Source organism: Artemia franciscana, chromosome 5 (genome assembly GCF_032884065.1).
Source record: "Artemia franciscana chromosome 5, ASM3288406v1, whole genome shotgun sequence".
Taxonomy (NCBI): Eukaryota; Metazoa; Arthropoda; class Branchiopoda; order Anostraca; family Artemiidae; genus Artemia; species Artemia franciscana.
The window spans coordinates 33,881,341-33,901,256 of NC_088867.1; the positions used below are offsets into that span (position 1 = coordinate 33,881,341).

The window sequence follows — 19,916 nt, forward strand, 5'->3', positions numbered from 1 at the left end:
GATTGAAAGCTTCATATCTCGCAACGACGTTTTTTATCGACAAGAACATTTCCTTTCATTGGACTCGCTTTCCCTATTAAAAGTAAAGGATAAAACTCACCTTTTTGTAGTGCCAGCTAACAATTCGGGCAGAGGAAGAAATTCCGGTGGACTGGCGATTCTAATCAGTTCTCATCTTTCGGCATCAGCATTTGTCAAGAACGAGTGCTTCCTTGGAATAAAAGTTACGAATCTGATAGTATGTTACTGCTACTTATAACTGATTACAAGAAATGGGCTTCCAAAGAAAATTCCTCTCCTGCAACAATGTAGATATAAATCTTTGCAGCAGTTTTCCTATGCATCTAATCGTGTTATCCTCACCGGGGACGTGAACTGCAACCTCTTAGTGCCAGATCACTCAAGATCAAAAATACTTCTGTCTGCTCTAACCAATCTGTATGTTGTCCCAAACGACCATTCGTATACGGATACCCATAACTCCGAAGCAACGAGTTCACTTGATTTCATGCTTTGTTCAAACGGCGTGACTACGAATGGCTCAAGCCATGTTGACTTTAGCATATCGATATTGGATCATTTACCAATCTCCAACTCTTTTGTTATTGATTGTGCTCTCTTTAAAAAAATGAAAAGAAACGGAAGTGGGAATTCAAACATGACTAAAAGGAAATAAATACTCCTGCATATAAAGCAGAGCTTGATGCAACACTTGACAAAATTAAAATATCTTTCAAACTGCTGCGACAATCCTCAGAACTCAGCGAGTCGGAGAAAATATTTTAATCAATACTTATTGTACAGAAGTCACGCACGCAATGCGTTTTGCTGAGTGGTGTGCCGCTCCTGTGCATAAAGTTCGTCCGGGTTCAGAAATACCTAACTGGTCAATAAACCAACCTTTATAGCAAAGTTGCAAACCTTCAAAGTTTTGGCAAGAAATATGGAATAATCGCGACCGGCTGAAATCTGATGCCGTTAATGACATATGTTTATATCCCAAACGTCGTTTTGCTAAGCGTCTTGCCAATCACTAAGCTGAGGCTATTGACTGCAGGAGCGAACTTATCATAACTAGCCCAAATAAAATCTGGGGACTCATCAGGGGAAAAAGTCAAAACGTGTCGCTGCAGAGCTTGCAAGTGAGAGTGACTGGATTAACTATTGAACCAGCGAATTTTCACTATCTAATCCAGTACAAGAAACCCGGTATAAATCAGTACTAGTTGATGCTGAATCAGGTATTGGTTTCGCAGTTACGGCGTCTGATATATAAAGTGCTATCATTCCCCTTCCAAAAAAGTTCTCGTGTGGTTATGATCAATTATGGGGTTTTCATTTATTAAATGCAAGTAATGAGCTGTTGCAGCATCCACATTTGTTTTACCAAATCATTTTAATTCTGGTACTCTACTCGATTCCTTTTGTGTTGGTACATTGACTCCGGTTCCAAAAAAAAACAGAACAAAAACATATAGCCGGCAATGATGCTCCTGTAACAGTTTTTTCTGTCCTATGTAAATTTCTTGAGTTAGTAGTGAATAAGGACGAAAATAAAGCTTGTTCAACATCGGACAACCACTTGGATTTAAGCAAGGCCATAGTCGGGGACACGTGTGTTATATACTTGACAACGTTCGGATGGATATAGAAAATGGTGGCAAATTTCTCCTCCTTGCGGCTCATGATGCCTCTCGTGCTTTTGATTCTAGTGTGAATTCCCATTTGTTATAAAGTGCACAGCAGCGAAGTCTCAACTGTTCAGTTGTGCTGGGGTGTAAAAATCCGTGTGCGAGATTATGTGTTATCGTGAAACTGCCTACTCTTCACCGGTTACGTAATGAGCATAGCCGTAATTTGAGTTTGGAAAGGAACCGCCAAGGTGGGGTATCTTCACCGCCATTATATAATAAGTAAGGTTGTAACCCAGAAAAATGCTAGAATTAGTTTTTTTTTTTAAGGTTTGGTCCTTTCTATACTCAATTGAGCTGAAGACATCTTGAATTTAAGTAGAACTGTATGGTCTGTTGTGGAAAAGTTTTCTCTGCTTAGTAGAGAATATGGCAAAAATAGTCTCAATTTTAATGATTCGAAGAGTAAGGTCCTTGTTTTCGGCAAATCTGTTGGTGATGTTGGATGCGTGCAGATCGGAATTCAGAGTACTTGTACTAAGCATCTCGGTCTTCCGATGGTGGATAGTGTAAAAAGGACAAGGGCTTTCCTTATTTCTCATCTAAGTGAGAAGTTTAGAAAATCATTTGGGGTGATGGCTCACTGTAAAGCTTGCTGCGGAAGGCGTATTCTCGTCCATGTCTACAACGATTTTGCGATGCCTCATGTCCTCACATTGACTCTATTTTGGAATATATTTACACCTAGTGATGAAAAAACCCTAGATCCGTATATTTCCTTTTTCGCAATATTTCTCTTGTGTATACCCCTATGGGCTAGAAACAAAAGACTAGTTTCAGCCTACGGGATAACTGAGCCACTATCCATGGCTGAGATGCGTCGCAGTCGCTATTTTTATAGACCTGACAGGACGAACAGTCTCCGTCCTGCTGTGAATTAACAGAAATATTTGAATCTATTATTTTTAGTATAGTTTTCTTTGTGAGTGTGTTTTTCTTATTTTTTATTCTCAACTACTCCATATTGGATTCTTGTGTGTTTTTTGGGCAATAAAGATATTGATTGATTAAGGTTTTAATGTTTCAATAGTTGCTAATCTCAGAAACAAAGAGATGATAATATATTTTACGATTTAAAAATTTATTATAGCTGAAATAAAAAGCGAGAAGATTTTCAGCTGTTACGTTGAAAATTACCAGATAACTGAGATAGCCGGTTTATATCAGATTTATTGGACCAAAGGGAACTTCTACTGAAATTAAGTTACTAAAAAGAAGCACATTTATTAAGCATAATGCTAAGGTGTTTTTATACTAAACAAATACTTCCAAAATACTCTTTGAAACATCAACAAAACTAACACACACAAGCCAAGAAAGAGCGTAACTAAACATGCTAAAATCTTATATTTCAAATGAAGAACTTCCGAAATACGCTTGGAAACACCAACAAAGCAAACAGAGAAGCTCTGTTTTTTTTTTTAAGATAACCATGTTTTAAAAGTTTTTAATTTTACAGGGGGAAAATTATGAAACCACTGCCTGAAGGGAATAAAGAACATGTTTATTCACGAAAATTTTGAATAAATTAGATGGTTTATGCTCGTTCTCGTTAGATTGCAAAAGTTCTCAGACTAAATTTGAAAGTGAGTACAAGATTTATTGATTAAAAGTAATGGTTTACATACAGTATTATATTTTTCATGTTATGGGTATAATTATGGCGAGTTTCATTGCATTTATGTTGACAATCCTCAACTGAACGACTTTCTAGTTGAAAATATATCTTTCCTGTTTGTATGATATAAGTTTAAGTCCCCTAAGAATAATGAATTTTTATAATGTTTGTAAATTTATTTATTAGTAAAACTTGTTTGCTCAATAAAAGTCTATCTTTCAGATTCCTTGCTCCAGGATGAATCTTCCATTGTTTTAATAATTCAATATATGCATCGTGCAACCTATGTACATAGGTATGTGTCGTTCAATATTGCCTTTAATATAAGCGTCATATTCTTATAGCAAAGAAGAAAAGATAGACTTTTTACCACATGTGAAGGAGTACTATATTCTAATCATAAGGAAACTCTAGGTTTTATTTTATCTCTTCTAGTGTATTCAAGATGCAATAGAGTAAAAGACTTACTCTATACCTTTATCAAGTTATTTTCACGAAAAAGTAGTCTCCGAATCATAACAAATCAATTGGATTTTGTTCAAAGGGTCTAAGGCACCAGCCCATTGGGGAAATCTCTGGTCTTACATTTAATTCCTATACCGGACAAAAATATAATATAATATATTGGAGTATTATAAAGCTTCCCTGAGGAATAAATTTTGAAGGAAAACATGCCTTGACGAAAAAATCCTTGAGGAAAAAATATCTCAAGGTATTAAGTAACATCCACGTTCCCACCGTCATTACGTAACACCCACATGTGAATCGTCCTCAGTTACAACTTGGGGTTCACCGCCTGAGTAGCAGACCCTGAGCTCTAACAAGTTACGCAGGCTTACGTGACAACACCTGCATTTTGAGAAAAACATTTGCATAATTAAACAAGCAATTCCTACTTCGTAACAACCACCTGGATCTTTAAGAAAATATTTGAATAACTAAACAAACATTTCCCATCACATAACATACTGGTGCGCTATAGTATTATGTAAGACCCAAGTGTGTGTAATAACGTCTTGAGGGATTGGTGACTAAAATAGTAAAACTCCTATCTGGCCACTCAAATCTTAAACCCTCTCGCTACTGCTACGTGCAAATAATTGGAAAATTTTATGAGTTAAAGACCTATATCCAAACACTCGGGGGGTCCTATAATTTCCAAAGGCATAGTTTTGGGACTTTTAAACTATGTTTAACAAAATGATTGTCTCAAAGTTTTGATCAGACGATTTTCTGGAAAAAGATGTGTAGGGGGGGGGGGCTGGTTGCCCTTTAATCGTTTTTTCACTTAAAAAGGACACCAAAGCTTTCAATTTCCATTCAAATGAGCCCTTTTCCAATATTATAGGACTATTCGTTCAATGTGATCACCCTGGGGAAAAAATCATATCCATAATCTTTGTTCTGGAAAAAAGGGAAAATTTCACGTTTCCGCAAATGGGAACTTTAGACTTCTAAAAGAGTCCTCTCTGATACACTGAATCTGATGATATCCTTGACCATTAGGGGGTTCTTCACCCATTTTAAAACGGGAAACATTTTCTCATTCTCGTATCTTTTGATGGGTAGCACAAAACTTAATGATGTGCAGCTCCAAACATCTTTTACATTTTCAATCAGTATAATTAGCCGATTCTTTTGATATATCTGCTGATATTAAAATTCCATATTTTAGAGTTACGGTTGCTATTGAGCCGTATCACCGCTTACTTACAGTCCGGTATCCTGAACTGTTTGATTACTTTATCTCGCATCTAACAAATAGAGTTGTAATTAGTTACAAGACATTTTAAACCAAAATTTATAGGTAAATATGCTTGAAAATGAATAAGATACTTACCTCCGTTTCACAAAGCGAGGGGACCCGCATCGGTATTGGAAAAATTTTTGAATACATTAGATGGTTTATGCTCGTTCTCGTTAGATTGCAAAAGTTCTCAGACTAAATTTGAAAGTGAGTACAAGATTTATTGATTAAAAGTAATGGTTTACATACAGTATTATATTTTTCATGTTATGGGTATAATTATGGCGAGTTTCATTGCATTTATGTTGACAATCCTCAACTGAACGACTTTCTAGTTGAAAATATATCTTTCCTGTTTGTATGATATAAGTTTAAGTCCCCTAAGAATAATGAATTTTTATAATGTTTGTAAATTTGTTTATTAGTAAAACTTGTTTGCTCAATAAAAGTCTATCTTTCAGATTCCTTGTTCCAGGATGAATCTTCCATTGTTTTAATAATTCAATATATGCATCGTGTAACCTATATACATAGGTATGTGTCGTTCAATATTGCCTTTAATATAAGCGTCATATTCTTATAGCAAAGAAGAAAAGATAGACTTTTTACCACATGTGAAGGAGTACTATATTCTAATCATAAGGACACTCTAGGTTTTATTTTATCTCTTCTAGTGTATTCAAGATCCAACAGAGTAAAAGACTTTATTACGAAAAAATATGCTAGGAAAAATCCACACTACTCCCTTATTTTACCATTAACAACCACACTACTCCTCTAAACCATTATTTAACAAACAGTTGGGTGTCAAATGTAACCAATTTCATATTTTGGTTCTCTCCAAGCATATGAATTATCCTGGCGATATGAAACATGTAATCCATACCTTTATCAAGTTATTTTCACTAAAAAGTAGTCTCCGAATCATAATAAATCAATTGGATTTTGTTCAAAGGGTCTAAGGCACCAGCCCATTGGGGATATCTCTGGTCTTACATTTGATTCCTATACCGGACAAAAATATAATATAATATATTGGAGTATTATAAAGCTTCCCTGAGGAATAAATTTTGAAGGAAAACATGCTTTGACGAAAAAATCCTTGAGGAAAAAAATATCTCAAGGTATTAAGTAACATCCACGTTCCCACCGTCATTACGTAACACCCACATGTGAACCATCCTCAGTTACAACTGGGGGTTCACCGCCTGAGTAGCAGACCCTGAGCTCTAACAAGTTACGCAGGCTTACGTGACAAACACCTGCATTTTGAGAAAAACATTTGCATAATTGAACAAGCAATTCCTACTTCGTAACAACCACCTGGATCTTTAAGAAAATATTTGAATAACTAAACAAACATTTCCCATCACATAACATACTGGTGCGCTATAGTATTATGTAAGACCCAAGTGTGGGTAATAACGTCTTGAGGGACTGGTGACTAAAATAGTAAAACTCCTATCTGGCCACTCAAATCTTAAACCCTCTCACTACTGCTACGTGCAAATAATTGGAAAATTTTATGAGTTAAAGACCTATATCCAAACACTCGGGGGGTCCTATAATTTCCAAAGGCATAGTTTTGGGACTTTTAAACTATGTTTAACAAAATGATTGTCTCAAAGTTTTGATCAGACGATTTTCTGGAAAAAGAGGTGTAGGGGGGGGGGGCTGGTTGCCCTTTAATCGGTTTTTTCACTTAAAAAGGACACCAAAGCTTTCAATTTCCATTCAAATGAGCCCTTTTCCAATATTATAGGACTATTCGTTCGATGCGATCACCCTGAGGAAAAAAAAAAAATCATATCCGTAATCTTTGTTCTGGCAAAAAAAAAGGAAAATTTCACGTTTCCGCAAATGGGAACTTTAGACTTCTAGAAGAGTCCTCTCTGATACACTGAATCTGATGATATCCTTGACCATTAGGGGGTTCTTCACCCATTTTAAAATGGGAAACATTTTCTCATTCTCGTATCTTTTGATGGGTAGCACAAAACTTAATGATGTGCAGCTCCAAACATCTTTTACATTTTCAATCAGCATAATTAGCCGATTCTTTTGATATATCTGCTGATATTAAAATTCCATATTTTAGAGTTACGGTTGCTATTGAGCCGTATCACCCCTTACTTACAGTCCGGTATCCTGAACTGTTTGATTACTTTATCTCGCATCTAACAAATAGAGTTGTAATTAGTTACAAGACATTTTAAACCAAAATTTATAGGTAAATATGCTTGAAAATGAATAAGATACTTACCTCCGTTTCACAAAGCGAGGGGACCCGCATCGGTATTTTCTTGTCATTTTCAAGAGCACTGCAACGCAATCTTTCTTCATCAAGCTGAAGCTCTAACTTATGAACTCTCTTTTTCAACGCAGCAATTTCCAAAACCCGGCGCTGCAAGTTAGCTTTTTCCTCTCTGAAAGAAGCATCGGTATAAAAAAAATTTGGCGAATAAATTAAGTTGATATCTGAGACATTTTGGAAGAGAATATGAGACATTTTGGAAGAGAATATGAGACATGAAATTTAGTTTTAGTTCAACAGGCCTCTCCCTTTATATAATTACCACTATTTAATTTTTTTTTAGTCTTTTATGGGTATAAAGTTGAAACAAAAGAGTGGCGTTTGGTAAAATTTAAGGAAAATTTGTAACTTGGGCTATACATATGCACATTAAGAGGAGAAAGTGAATAAGCAAATAATAAAGTGAATAGAATTTAAGAGAGAAAAACGGGTATAATTTAAATAAGAAAGTGGAAAAAAAACAACAACAAACTTTAAATAATAAAAATCCAAATGTTTCGACATCCGAAGCCTTTATCAAGGGAAAAAAACATACAAAACAAAAGACAAACACATACCCATACACGCAAATAATAAAAATTACATCTTAATAATTTCCAAAATACTACAATCACCGTGAACAGTCTGAAATTGCACTCGTAAATGACAAAAGATTGTCGTCTTTGCATCAGATTGTCTCTTGTATAATTTCAATTTGGCAATGAGATCTAGCAAAAATGCAATACTGCACTTATTTGAAAAAATCTAAATAAATCCCAGAATTTATATAAATCCCATTTTATATATGGGAACAGGTCAAAGGAACCTATGCATTATATATTGAGTGGATTTTTTCATTTGCTAACTTACTTGCATTCCGTTGACTCTTTTTTGCATTGACCTCATCCCGAGTTAGCTCACAAGGTCTACACTTTTGTGGGGACTACTGTGTAACATACTAACATTTGGAATTTTGACTTGTCCCCTGATTAAATTATTGTAAATTGGATTTAATCTATATTCCCCTTCATCAAATAGTTCGTAGTAACGAACTGTAGTAAGGAGCGACCCGGCTCAATAGTAAACGAAACTCTAAAAAACGGAATTTTGATGCTAAAATATACATCAAAAGAATCAAATTTTCATGCTGATTTTAAATATACAAGTTTCATCAAATTTAGTCTTTGTCATCAAAAGTTACGAGCCTGAAAAAATTTGCCTTATTTTAGAAAATAGGGGAAAACACCCCCTAAAAGTCACAGAATCAAAAGTCACGAAAATCACACCAACGCATTCGGCGTATCAGAGAACACTATAGCAAAATTTTATAGCTCCTATCTACAAAAATGTGGAATTTCGTATTTTTTGCCAGAAGACAAATCACGGGTGCGTGTTTAATGTTTGTTTTTTTTGTTGTTGTTTTTCCAGGGGTCATCGTATCGACCAACTGGTCCTAGAATGTCGCAAGAGGGCTCATTCTAACGGAAATGGAAAGTTTTAGTGCCCTTTTTAAGTGACCAAAAAATTTGAGGGCACCTAGGCCCCCTCCCACGCTCATTTTTTCTCCAAAGTCAACAGATCAAAATTTTGAGATAGCCATTTTGTTCCACATAGTCAAAAATCATAATAACTATGTCTTTGGGAATGACTTGCTCCGCCACAGTCCCTGGGGGAGGGGCTGCAAGTTACAAACTTCGACCAGTGTTTACATATAATAATGGTTATTGGGAAGTGTACAGTCGTTTTCAGGGGATTTTTTTTTTTGGTTTTGGGTGTGGGTTGAGGGGAGGGGGCTATGTGGGAGGATCTTTCCTTGGAGAATTATGTCATGGGGGAACAGAAATTCAATGAAAAGGGCGCAGGATTTTCTAAAATTACTATAAAAAAAACAATGAAAAAATAAACATGGAAAAGTTTTTTCAATTGAAAGTAAAGAGTAGCATTGAAACTTAAAACGAACAGAGATTATTAAGCATATGAGGGGTTCTAAAAATACTTTAGCATAAAGAGCGAGGTATTTAGGAGGAGATAAATACCTCGCTCTTTAAGCTATAGTATTTTTAGTAATTTCAACTATTTATTCTACGGCCTTTCTGATTCATGGGTCATTCTTAAAGAATTGGGACAAAGCTTACGATTTAGCGTAAAGAACGAGGTATTAACGAGGGTTCAAACCCCCTCATATACATAGTAAAAATTAAAAAAATATAAGTTTGTTACGTAAGTTAATTCTTAAGTTACGTATATTTTTTAGTAATAAAAAAATTCGTTAAAAATTAAAATTTATAGTTGCCTTTTTATGTAACCAAAAAATTGCATGGCAACTAGGCCTCCTTCCCCATCCCTTATTTCTCAAAATCATCTGATCAAAACTAAGAGAAAGCCATTTAGCCAAAAAAGGAATTAATATGCAAATTTCATTTTGATAATATATGTGTGGAGAACCAAAATCAAACATGCATTAATTCAAAAACGTTCAGAAATTACATAAAAAACTAGTTTTTTTAACTGAAAGTAAGGAGCGACATTAAAACTTAAAACGAACAGAAATTACTGCGTATATGAAATGGGTTGTCCCCTCCGCAATCCCTCGCTCTTTACGCTAAAGTTTGACTCTTTGCCACAATTCTGCTTTTTAAAACAACTAAAAGCTTTAGCGTAAAGAGCGAGGGATCGCGGAGGGGACAACCCATTTCATATACGGAGTAATTTCTGTTCGTTTTAAGTTTTAATGTCGCTCCTTACTTTCAGTTAAAAAAACTAGTTTTTTTATGTAATCTCTATAAATGCTAATACCCTCACAGATAATTATTTTAATTCCCATAATTTATCGGAAACATGCGAAAGTCCAACAGGCGGGTTTATTATTTTCGTTTAATCAAACAAATATATCATTTTGCGGAGGGGCAAATAATTGTTCTGCTAAGACTGATTTAAATTGTTTTATATGTATTATGTTTAAAATAGCAGCCTATGGTATTTTTATGTTGTTGTAACTTGTTCTCTAAATCTTGCCGTGTCCTTCCCACATAAAATTTACCACAAGAACACAGAATTCTGTATACCCCACATTGTATATTTTCCAGAATCATATCTTTTCAATTGTTCAGTAAGGAGCCTATAGTTAGTCGAGACATAAAAGCTATTTTTATATCATGGTTTTTAGTTCTTTTTTTTAATATTTGTGACAAAACTGTAATATACGGTAGAGTCGTGTAATTGTTTTTTGATTTTGCTCATTTTCCTCTTCCATTAAATTTCCATTGACTCATATTTCCGGTTCCAATAACTTTTTCTTTCTTTTTCTATTGCGAGCAAAATCAGCTTTTAGAGATATCCATTAACAAGAAAAAGATATCTTGAATGAAAATGAGTTCCCTACTTATGTATTTTGGTAATATTAATTTCGATACCCTATCAACTGAAGAAATAATTACTCCCTTTTTCATTATAATTGAGTGATTTGACATAAAAGACAAATAACGGTTGTGTTTGTAGGTTTACAATTAGCTGAAAAAGCTAATTCATTATTATCTCTATGGATCCATATATTCAAAAAACTGCAACTTATTCTCTTGTTCTTTTTCAATTGTGAAAACTAATTCCTCTTCTATATAATTTAATGTTCTAAAAAGCCCTCAATTTCTGATTCTCCATAATTCCAACTAATTAAAATATATATATATATATATATATATATATATATATATATATATATATATATATATATATATATATATATATATATATATATATATATATATATATATATATATATATATGGTAAAGGTAAAGGTAAAGGATACGGCATTAGACTTTACAGTCCCTACCGGCGGTGCTGATCTCCGTTTCATGGCCCTTCAGCCAGGAAGTGCAATGGGGGGTTGGGGGCCAGCCATCCTGTGCTTTCGCACACCCTTCCTGTTTACCTTCCCCAGATTTCTCCAGGTACCCATTTAGAGCTGGGTCGACTCTGGCTAAGCTTACAGAGTCACGCCACTGACCCCCGTCCCAACTGAAGAATTGGGTACACTGGGATTCGAACCCTCGTCCTCTCAGACAAAGGATCCCGAATCCATCGCACCAACCAACTCGTCCAGGACGGCTGGCTATATGATATATATATATATATATATATATATATATATATATATATATATATATATATATATATATATATATATATATATATATATATATATATATATATATATATATATATATATCTTCCCCAAAATTTAGGTTTTAAAAATATGCATCTGTTAAATTCGGTCTTTGGTATTTAAGGTTTCTTTTTTTTTTTGTCTTTTCTGTGCCATTGTTTTATCTAAATTGTGCCCGATTTCCTCTCCTAAAGACTGTAAATGGAAAAGCAGGGTTGTCTAAGAAATTATTTAAAGTAAAGTGAAGTACTTTTAGAGCGCTAGTTTTCAGATTTTTCTCATGAAATACGACGGTTTCAAATCGAATAAGCATATATGAGTAAAATGTGACTATAGGAGGTGTAATCCCGTACAGAATGAGAAGGGATACTAAACGTATTAAGAAGTACATAGAGGGAAATAGAAGCATTCTTGCTATGAACTATGTTTAATATAGAAATCTCACAATAATTGGAAGAAATAGTGAGTTATTTCAGTAATTTAGTAGAAGACACAGAAACTTCAAAAGTAAAAAATTAACATAAAAAAAATAGAGAAGGAATAAATAAAACCTATTGGTATTTATTATGACCTTAAAAGGATTATTTCTAATGTCTGTCAAGAGGCACTAAGTTTAATAAGAGGCTTATATTCAAGCTTATTTAAGCTTATATTCAAGGTTTGTAAGATAGTCAGGTCGCTGACGAATTTCCATCGCTCGGGGCTTGAGGAATTCCTTATTGAGACTCTGAATCATAACTAAAAGAAACAGGGGACAAAATTAACTATCTTGGAGTACTCCATTGTAGACAGGGAGGAAGAGTGAAAGTTTGCTGATCTCTCAGATAAGGCAATTATATTGTAGGTTCAATCGTAAATTTTTCAGAACTTCAAGTGGAAGGAGGAACAGGCCAATTGGCAGCTCTCTCCAAAAATAAATTTCTTAGCGTAGTGGTTCTGCTGTGTGAAAAGCGTTTATTGTATGGATATGTTTTACTTTTTCATTGTTATTCGTAATAGTCCACGACGTACAACATTAAAAAAAAGGCATTTTACAGGGAAAATGTGAAACATTAGAGGAGACACAAAGATCCAGAAGAATACTTTCTATGAATCTGATCCCAGATGCAACGCAACCCTCTTTTGTCTGTATTCTCATGTAATTCAGCCCCCGCTCAACTGAATCCTATGCAACTCTAACTCGTTTAACTGAACTCTCGTGCAACTGAACCCTCGTACAACAGAGCCCTCGTTTAGCTGGAAGCTCGTACAATTCAACCCATGTGCAACACAGCCACATTTAACTGAACCCTGGTTCAACTAAACTCCCGGCAACTCAACACCATTTAACTGAACCTCGGTTTGAATCAACCCTCGTTTAACTCAATCCTCATGTAACTCAACCCCTGCTTCAATCAAGCTCAGTTTGAATAAAATCAACCCAAAAGCCTAAGAATAAATTGAAGTTCAAAATTTTCTTCTCACTTTATTCGCAGTTTCTAGCTTACATTACACTTTTGGGCAACCAATGAGTTTTTCGAAATTGAAAAAAAAACTTTCAGAAATAAGTGTATCGTTAAAATTACGGCCCAATAAATTATAATTTCTTATTGCAAGTTTTAAGCCTTTCAATTAATACTCGGGAAAGAATTTGTCAAGGGGCAAGTGAAAACTTTGATTTTATACCTAGTTCCCTAAGCTCTTTTAGTGTAATGTTTGATAAGGAAATTATGCAAAAGCATTTTGTCCGGGTCATTCTGCATAAGATCAACCAGGAAGTGACGCCCAGTGTTACACATTCTAAAAAAAATTTTGGTCGCTTTCTATTTTTGGCTTAACAGCCATTCATAACATTGGCGATTTTCACTTCTTTGTGCAAAGGAAACAAATCTTTATATTTATTATTTTTGAAAATAATATTTTCTTGCCTATTTACTAATTAGTTTCAACGGATATTTTTTATTTTAAACACCTCTATGAAGAATAAAAATACTTTGAATCTCTAGATACTTCCAAAGGATTAAAAAATGTGCTTATCAGTAAGTGAATATTTTTCCTAAGATATCCATTTTATTCTATGGTAATATCCCAAAACATATGGTTAAAATACTTTTTTTTTACAGATTGTCAACTAGGGTCTATTCTACACTTTTATAGAACAAAAGGAGTGGAACTGAACAGCTCCACTCATTTATCAAAATGTGATAAAATTTATCAAAATTTGATAAAATCCTGTTTATAAAAACAGAATTTATCCAAATGTTGGTTGAGTTGCAGGAGGGCTTGGTTCTACAGGGCTCAGTTAAACAAGCGTTTAATTACAAAGCGGTTGTGTTGCATGAGGGTTCAGCTGAATGAGGTTTGGTTGCACGAGCATTTAATTATTCCAGGGTTGAGTTGCACGGGAGTTGAGTTAAAGGAGGTTTAGCTACACCTGGAGTCATCAGTTGCATTGGTTCAGTTGCTTGTGGTTCAGTTGCACGAGGGTTCAATTTCAATGGAACAATTCAGATCTTCTGAGATATAGCCGCGGTTGCGCCAGACTTTTATTTCATTGCGAATGACGTTGTGCTTGCAACTGAACCCTCGTGTAACTGAATCCTCTGCAATTGAACATATGTAACTGAATCCTTGTACAACTGAACCCCTGGTTAACTGAATCTCCTGTGCAACTCAAACCCCCATAATACTAAACTCCATTTAACCGAAGCCTCGTTCAAATGAACCCCGTGCAAGTGGAGACGATTTAACTGAACCCCCGTTTAACTCAGCTCCTGTGAAAATCAGCCCCAATTAACTAAATCCTCGTTCAAATTAACCCCCGACCATCTCAACCCCACTTCACTGAGCCCTCATTAAACTGAACAATTGTTTAACTGAAATCCCATATATATCATCTCTATTGAACGTAACCCTGTTTAGCTCAAACCTTGTGTAAGTGAGCCCCCATTTTAATCAAAACCCTTTGACTAATAAATTTGAGCTAGAAATTGAGAATCAATTTGATCTAGCGATGACAAGAAGCTCAAAATTTTCTTTCCACTTCGTTCACAGCTTCTAACTTATATTATCCATCTGACCAACTCCATACTTTTCCCAAACTGAACGAACATTTAAGGAATGGGTTTATTGCGAAAATCAGTGCCCGATAATGGCTGGGTAGATTTATATTTTCTTTTGTTTTTGCTTATCGGTTTTGTTTTTGCTTATCGGTAGTTTTTATGACACTTATTTTAACTCTTAATCAACCTTCAGTCTTGCCCTAATATTGTTCAGTACTGCAACTTTCAGCATCCTCCTCCATGAAAAAAGGGTGAGGTATTGGCCAACTGCAATTAAGGTTTGGGGTTTTCGTCATAGTTCTAATTTTCAGGGTACATCACCGAGAGGAAAAAACACCAAGGAAACCATTTTTCAACTATTTTTAGACAGTATTGTTATACCCTTGCACTTTGCTCGTTAGAACATGGCCATTTTGCCAAACCCATGTGCGGTTGTGCTTTTCACTTGTACCAGCCCCATGGCTTTGTCTAAGGCAAGTCATCCTTATTCTTTTAAATGCTATTCTTAAGAAATTTCATATATGCACCTGAATGAGAATTGGGCTGTATATGGTTCAGTTTAATGGGGATGGAATTTCACGACGTTCAGTTAAACGGTATTGGATTCCATTGATTCTCAGTTAAGTGGGGGTTGAGTTGCACGAAGGTTCAGTTACACGGGTTTAGTTTTACTTGGGTTCAGTTGCACGGAGAATAGGTTGTATGAGGGATCAGTTCAATAAGATTTACTTAAATGGGTTTTAGTTTTATAAGAGTATAGTTGTACGATGGTTCAGATGCACGAGGGTTCAATTACACGAGTGCAGTTGTACGGGGTTAAGTTACGCTAGGGTTACGTTGCAATGGAACTACACAAAAAAGGTACCTGATTTGAGCAATCTCAAGTTCCAACTGAATCACTTTCGTTTTCAAGTTCGTTTCAGCACTTTGAGACCTATCCATTTCGGCCCGATAGTTCTTGCCCTTCTGTACGAATTCACTTTCGCATCCAAGCTTTTCTCGAATTTTCTTAGAGAGAATATCCCTTTCTCGAATTACCTGTAAATAAAGTTCAATATTATTTATATTTTGATAAGAATGTATCTATACAATTCCAGTTTCCTTTCTATATAGTTTAAGTCTTAAAGAATATCCGCCAATTAAGTAATGTTTAGACGTGTTATGCCTTTAATGCCTTTAGACGTGTCTGCAATTTTGTATGGTCAAACAATATATTTTGATGAGGAAAGTAAAAAAAAATGTTTTCGATTTTTGTTTATATTTTAGCGAAAAGTCAATGGGATTTTTGTGTTGCTATAGTCTATTTTCTAAATTTTGTTGTGTCCTTCCTATAACATTTACCACACGAACACGGAATTTTGTATATGCCTCTGTATGTTTTTGAAACCCTATCTTTTCCCTTATTTAGTAAAGATAGTTTGTCGAGATTTAAATACTATTTGTATATTAAGCTTGCTTAATTTTCTTCTGAATTTTTCTGACAGCTTTGGGACATAAGGCAAAGTTGTATAATTTGATTGTTGATTCGACCCATTATCTTCTAGTATTTTTATTTCCGTTAACTTTTTTATCCGTTTTTCGATTATTTCGGAAATCATTTTTTATCCATTAGTTACTGAAACCTTGTGAAACCTTACTGAAACATGTGATACCAATCTTAATATCAACTAAAAAAGCAACTACTCCCCTTTTTATTCGGATAGAGTGATTTGACATGAAAAACAAATAACAGTTGTTGTTGGTTGGTTTACGGTACATTGAACATTAGCGCTATCTGCAAAAATGCAGAATTTTGTATTTTTTACCAGAAGAAGATCATGGATGCGTGTTTATTATTTTTTTTTTCAGCTATCGTATCAAACCGGGGGTGCTAGAATATCAGGAAAGGGCTTATTCGAATGGAAACAAAAGTTCTATTACCTTTTTTTAAGTGTCCATACAAATTTGAGGGTAACTAGGCCCCCTTTTCTCTTAAAATCATCTGATGGAAATCTTCATATTTTTTGGAAATCTTGCCATTTTGTTCAGCAGAGTTGAAAGGTTCAATAGCTATGTCTTTTGAGATAACTTTACCCCCCAGAGCCCTGGAGAAAGGTCTTTAAGTTACAAAACTTGTCCATTTTGCATGTAAAGTGTTTATTATTGGGGGGTGTGCATATGTTTTCAGATGGGGAAGGTGAATTTTCTGCCAGGGGGGTTTCCTTGAGGTGATATTTCCATGGAGATGAATGTTTCCGAGCAGTTAACTTTTCAGTAGAAATTTTTCACTGGAGGTATTTTCCAGAATTCCTATACGAATTTTTTTTTATTTGTCTAACTTTCTCTTTCGTGACTCAGTTTTACGTGGAAAGATGTTAAGGCTAAGTGCCTGGGGTAAATTTTTCCCTGGATTGAATTGCCTAGTTGATCCTTCCGTTGGGGGAGTTTTTTCGTGGAGGGGGATCCTGATTTCAGGCATTATTGAAAAAAAAATGTCAGAAAATTGAACAAGAAAACAAGTTTTTTTTTAAATCAATCTAAGGACCAAAATTAAAACTTAAAACGAAACAATAACCTGCCCATCCTTTTAAGGTCCAAATAGGGGTTTTCCACCACAAAATGGCAGGAAAAGTGACTTTTCTGGGGAAAAGCCTTGTTTCATATTTAAAAAGGGCACTAGATTATCTAATTTCCGCTTGAATGAGCTTTGTCTGAAATTCAAGGGAATAAGATCTGAAATTGTCTGAGTACATTCACCATGAGGAAAAAAAACAAGCAAATATGTAAAGACTCATCTGTGATCATCCTTCTTGCATAAAATACAAATTTTGCATTTTTTCTAGATAGGAGCTTGACACATATAATATTTTGATGATAATCAAGTTAACGATAATTCCTCAGGGTTTAATTCGAAAGATAATGAGTAGGATCGCTGTTACAAGGTTGACCAGAAGTCTATGCCTCCTCCCTTCCCCGAATCGGCGTGGAAAATAAAAATCCCTTATAATTCGAGCAAAACAATTATAAAGTTTGTATTATAAGTTTGTGGAGCCAGCCAAAGAGTCAATTTTCTCAGTACAGTCAATGAGGCTAGAAACAAATCGTTTTTATGGCACTTGGTATCTACCAAGTGACACATAACGATCCCAAATTCTGTCGGTCGGTTTGTCTGTCTGTACCGGGTTTACTAGTTTAGGCACTTCCAGGTAAGCTAGGACGAAGAAATTTGGCAGGCGATCAGGAACCAGACCAGATTAAATAATAAATTGTAGTTTCCCTGATTCAACCATCTGGGGGGGATGTGGAGAGGGGGGTGGTGGTGGAGAAGGGGGATGGTAAAATCGGACAATTAGAAAAAATGAGGTATTTTTAACTTACGAACGGATGCTCTGATCTTAGTGATATTTGTCAGAAGATCATTGTGTCTCAGAGTCATTATTTCAAATCCCGGCCGGATCCAAGTACATTGGGGAAGCTGGGGGAGCCTAAAATCCTCAAAACACTTAGAGTGGAGGGATCGGGATGAAACTTGGTGGGAAAAATAAGCACAAGTCCTAGATACATGATTGCCATAATCAGAACGAATCCGTTTTATTTTGGGGGAGTTGGGGGGAGGTTTAATTCTGAAAAATTAGAAAAAATGAGGTATTTTTAACTTACGAAGGAGTGATCGGATCTTAATGAAATATGATATTTAGAGGAACCTCGTAACTCAGATCTCTTATTTTAAATCCCAACCAGATCCAGCGTTATTGGGGGGGGGAGTTGTGGGGAAACTGAAATTTTGAAAAGACTTAAATCGGAGAGATCAGGATGAAACTTGATGGGAAGAATAAGCATAAGTCCAAGATACGTGACTGACATAGCCAGACCGGATCCGCTCTCTTTGGCGGAGTTGAAAGGGGGGGGGGGCAATTAGGAAAAATTAGAAAAAATGAGATATTTGTAACTTACAAACGGGTCATCAGACCTTAATGAAATTTGGTATTTAGAGGGATCTTGTGCTTTAGAGCTCTCATTTTAAATCCCAATCAGATCTGGTGACATTGGGTGGAGTTGGAGGGGAAAACCGTAATTCTTGGAAAACGTGAAAATTAAGGTATCTTTATCTTACGAATGGGTGATCGGATCTTAATCCGATATAGGAGGATCTTAGGTCTCAGATACTCAATTTTCAATTCGAATCGGATCCGAGGACATAGGGGGCTGGAAGGAGAAACAGAAATCTTGGAAACCGGAAATCTTGGAAAACTCTTAAGAGTGGAGAGATCGGGATGAAACTTGATGGGAAGAATATGCACAAGTTATAGATATGTGATTGACATAATTGGAACAGATCCGTTCTCTTTGGGGGAGCTGGGGGTGTTAATTTGGAAAAATTAGAAAAATTGGGGTATTTTTAACTTAAGAACGGGTAACCGGATCTTAATGAAATTTGATATTTAGAAGGAACTCATGTCTCAGAGATCTTATTTCAAATCCCAACCAGATCTGTTGACATTGGGGAGTGTTGGAGGGGCAAACCGGAAATCTTGGAAAACAATTAGAGTGGAGAAATCGGGATGAAACTTGGTGGGTAGAGTAAGCAAATGTCGTAGATACATGATTGACGTACATTTACTGGATCCACTCTCTTTGTGGGAGTTAGGGGGTGGTACTCAGTGCTTTGGCGAGTTTGGCACTTCTGGACGTGCTAGGACGATAAAAATTGGTAGGCATGTCAGGGAGCTACACAGATTGACTTGATAAAGCCGTTTTCCCCGATTCGGCCATCTTGGCTGCTGAAGGGAGAGGGAAAGTTAGAATAAATGAGGTATTTGTTACTTACGAATGGCTGACTGGATCTTAATGAATTTTGATATTTAGAAGGACCTCGTGACTCAGAGCTATTATTTTCAATCCCGACCGGCATTAAGCCTCTGATTTTCCTTTTAAATCAATCTATTGATTCTTAGAATTTTGCTAGAGCTAATACCATATGAGCTCTTGGCTCTTGCGACCTCGTCACAAGTGCCATATGAGCTCTTAGCTCTTGTTGAATTATCATAAGGCAAGTGCCAAAACTATCAGAAAACATACATTATTGCTGGTGTAGGAACCTTACAATTAAAGCCAAAAAATGTTCCAGTTTAACTTTAAGGCTATAAATTTTTGTCATCTTGACTATTTGTCAGGGTTTTTATGTAACTTATTTTCCAGCCATCACAAAAAGTATCATTGCAAGGAGTTGTAGGGGGTTGCTTCTTTCTTCCATCGAAAGAAGTGCGGTGGTATATAATTGGAGTAAAAAATCCCTCTTCTCGAACCCATACCAGCTAAAAACTATCTCTGATGAAGAATCATTGTGTAAAATTATGAACTAATTAAAATATATTATTCAGTTT

The 19,916-nt window shown here is 35.5% G+C and overlaps 1 protein-coding gene across 2 annotated transcripts in view; it reads right to left on the bottom strand.

The window, feature by feature from the left end:
• Nucleotides 1-19,916, bottom strand: part of LOC136027307 (cilia- and flagella-associated protein 58-like) — a 102,041-nt gene that overhangs the window by 17,545 nt on the left and 64,580 nt on the right. For both annotated transcript variants that reach the window (XM_065704420.1, XM_065704419.1), the window contains exons 10-11: nt 15,419-15,591; nt 7,320-7,482 (exon numbers count right to left, since the gene is read on the bottom strand). In XM_065704420.1, coding sequence (XP_065560492.1) covers nt 7,320-7,482; nt 15,419-15,591 — 336 coding nt within the window. The remainder of the gene's footprint in view (nt 1-7,319; nt 7,483-15,418; nt 15,592-19,916) is intronic.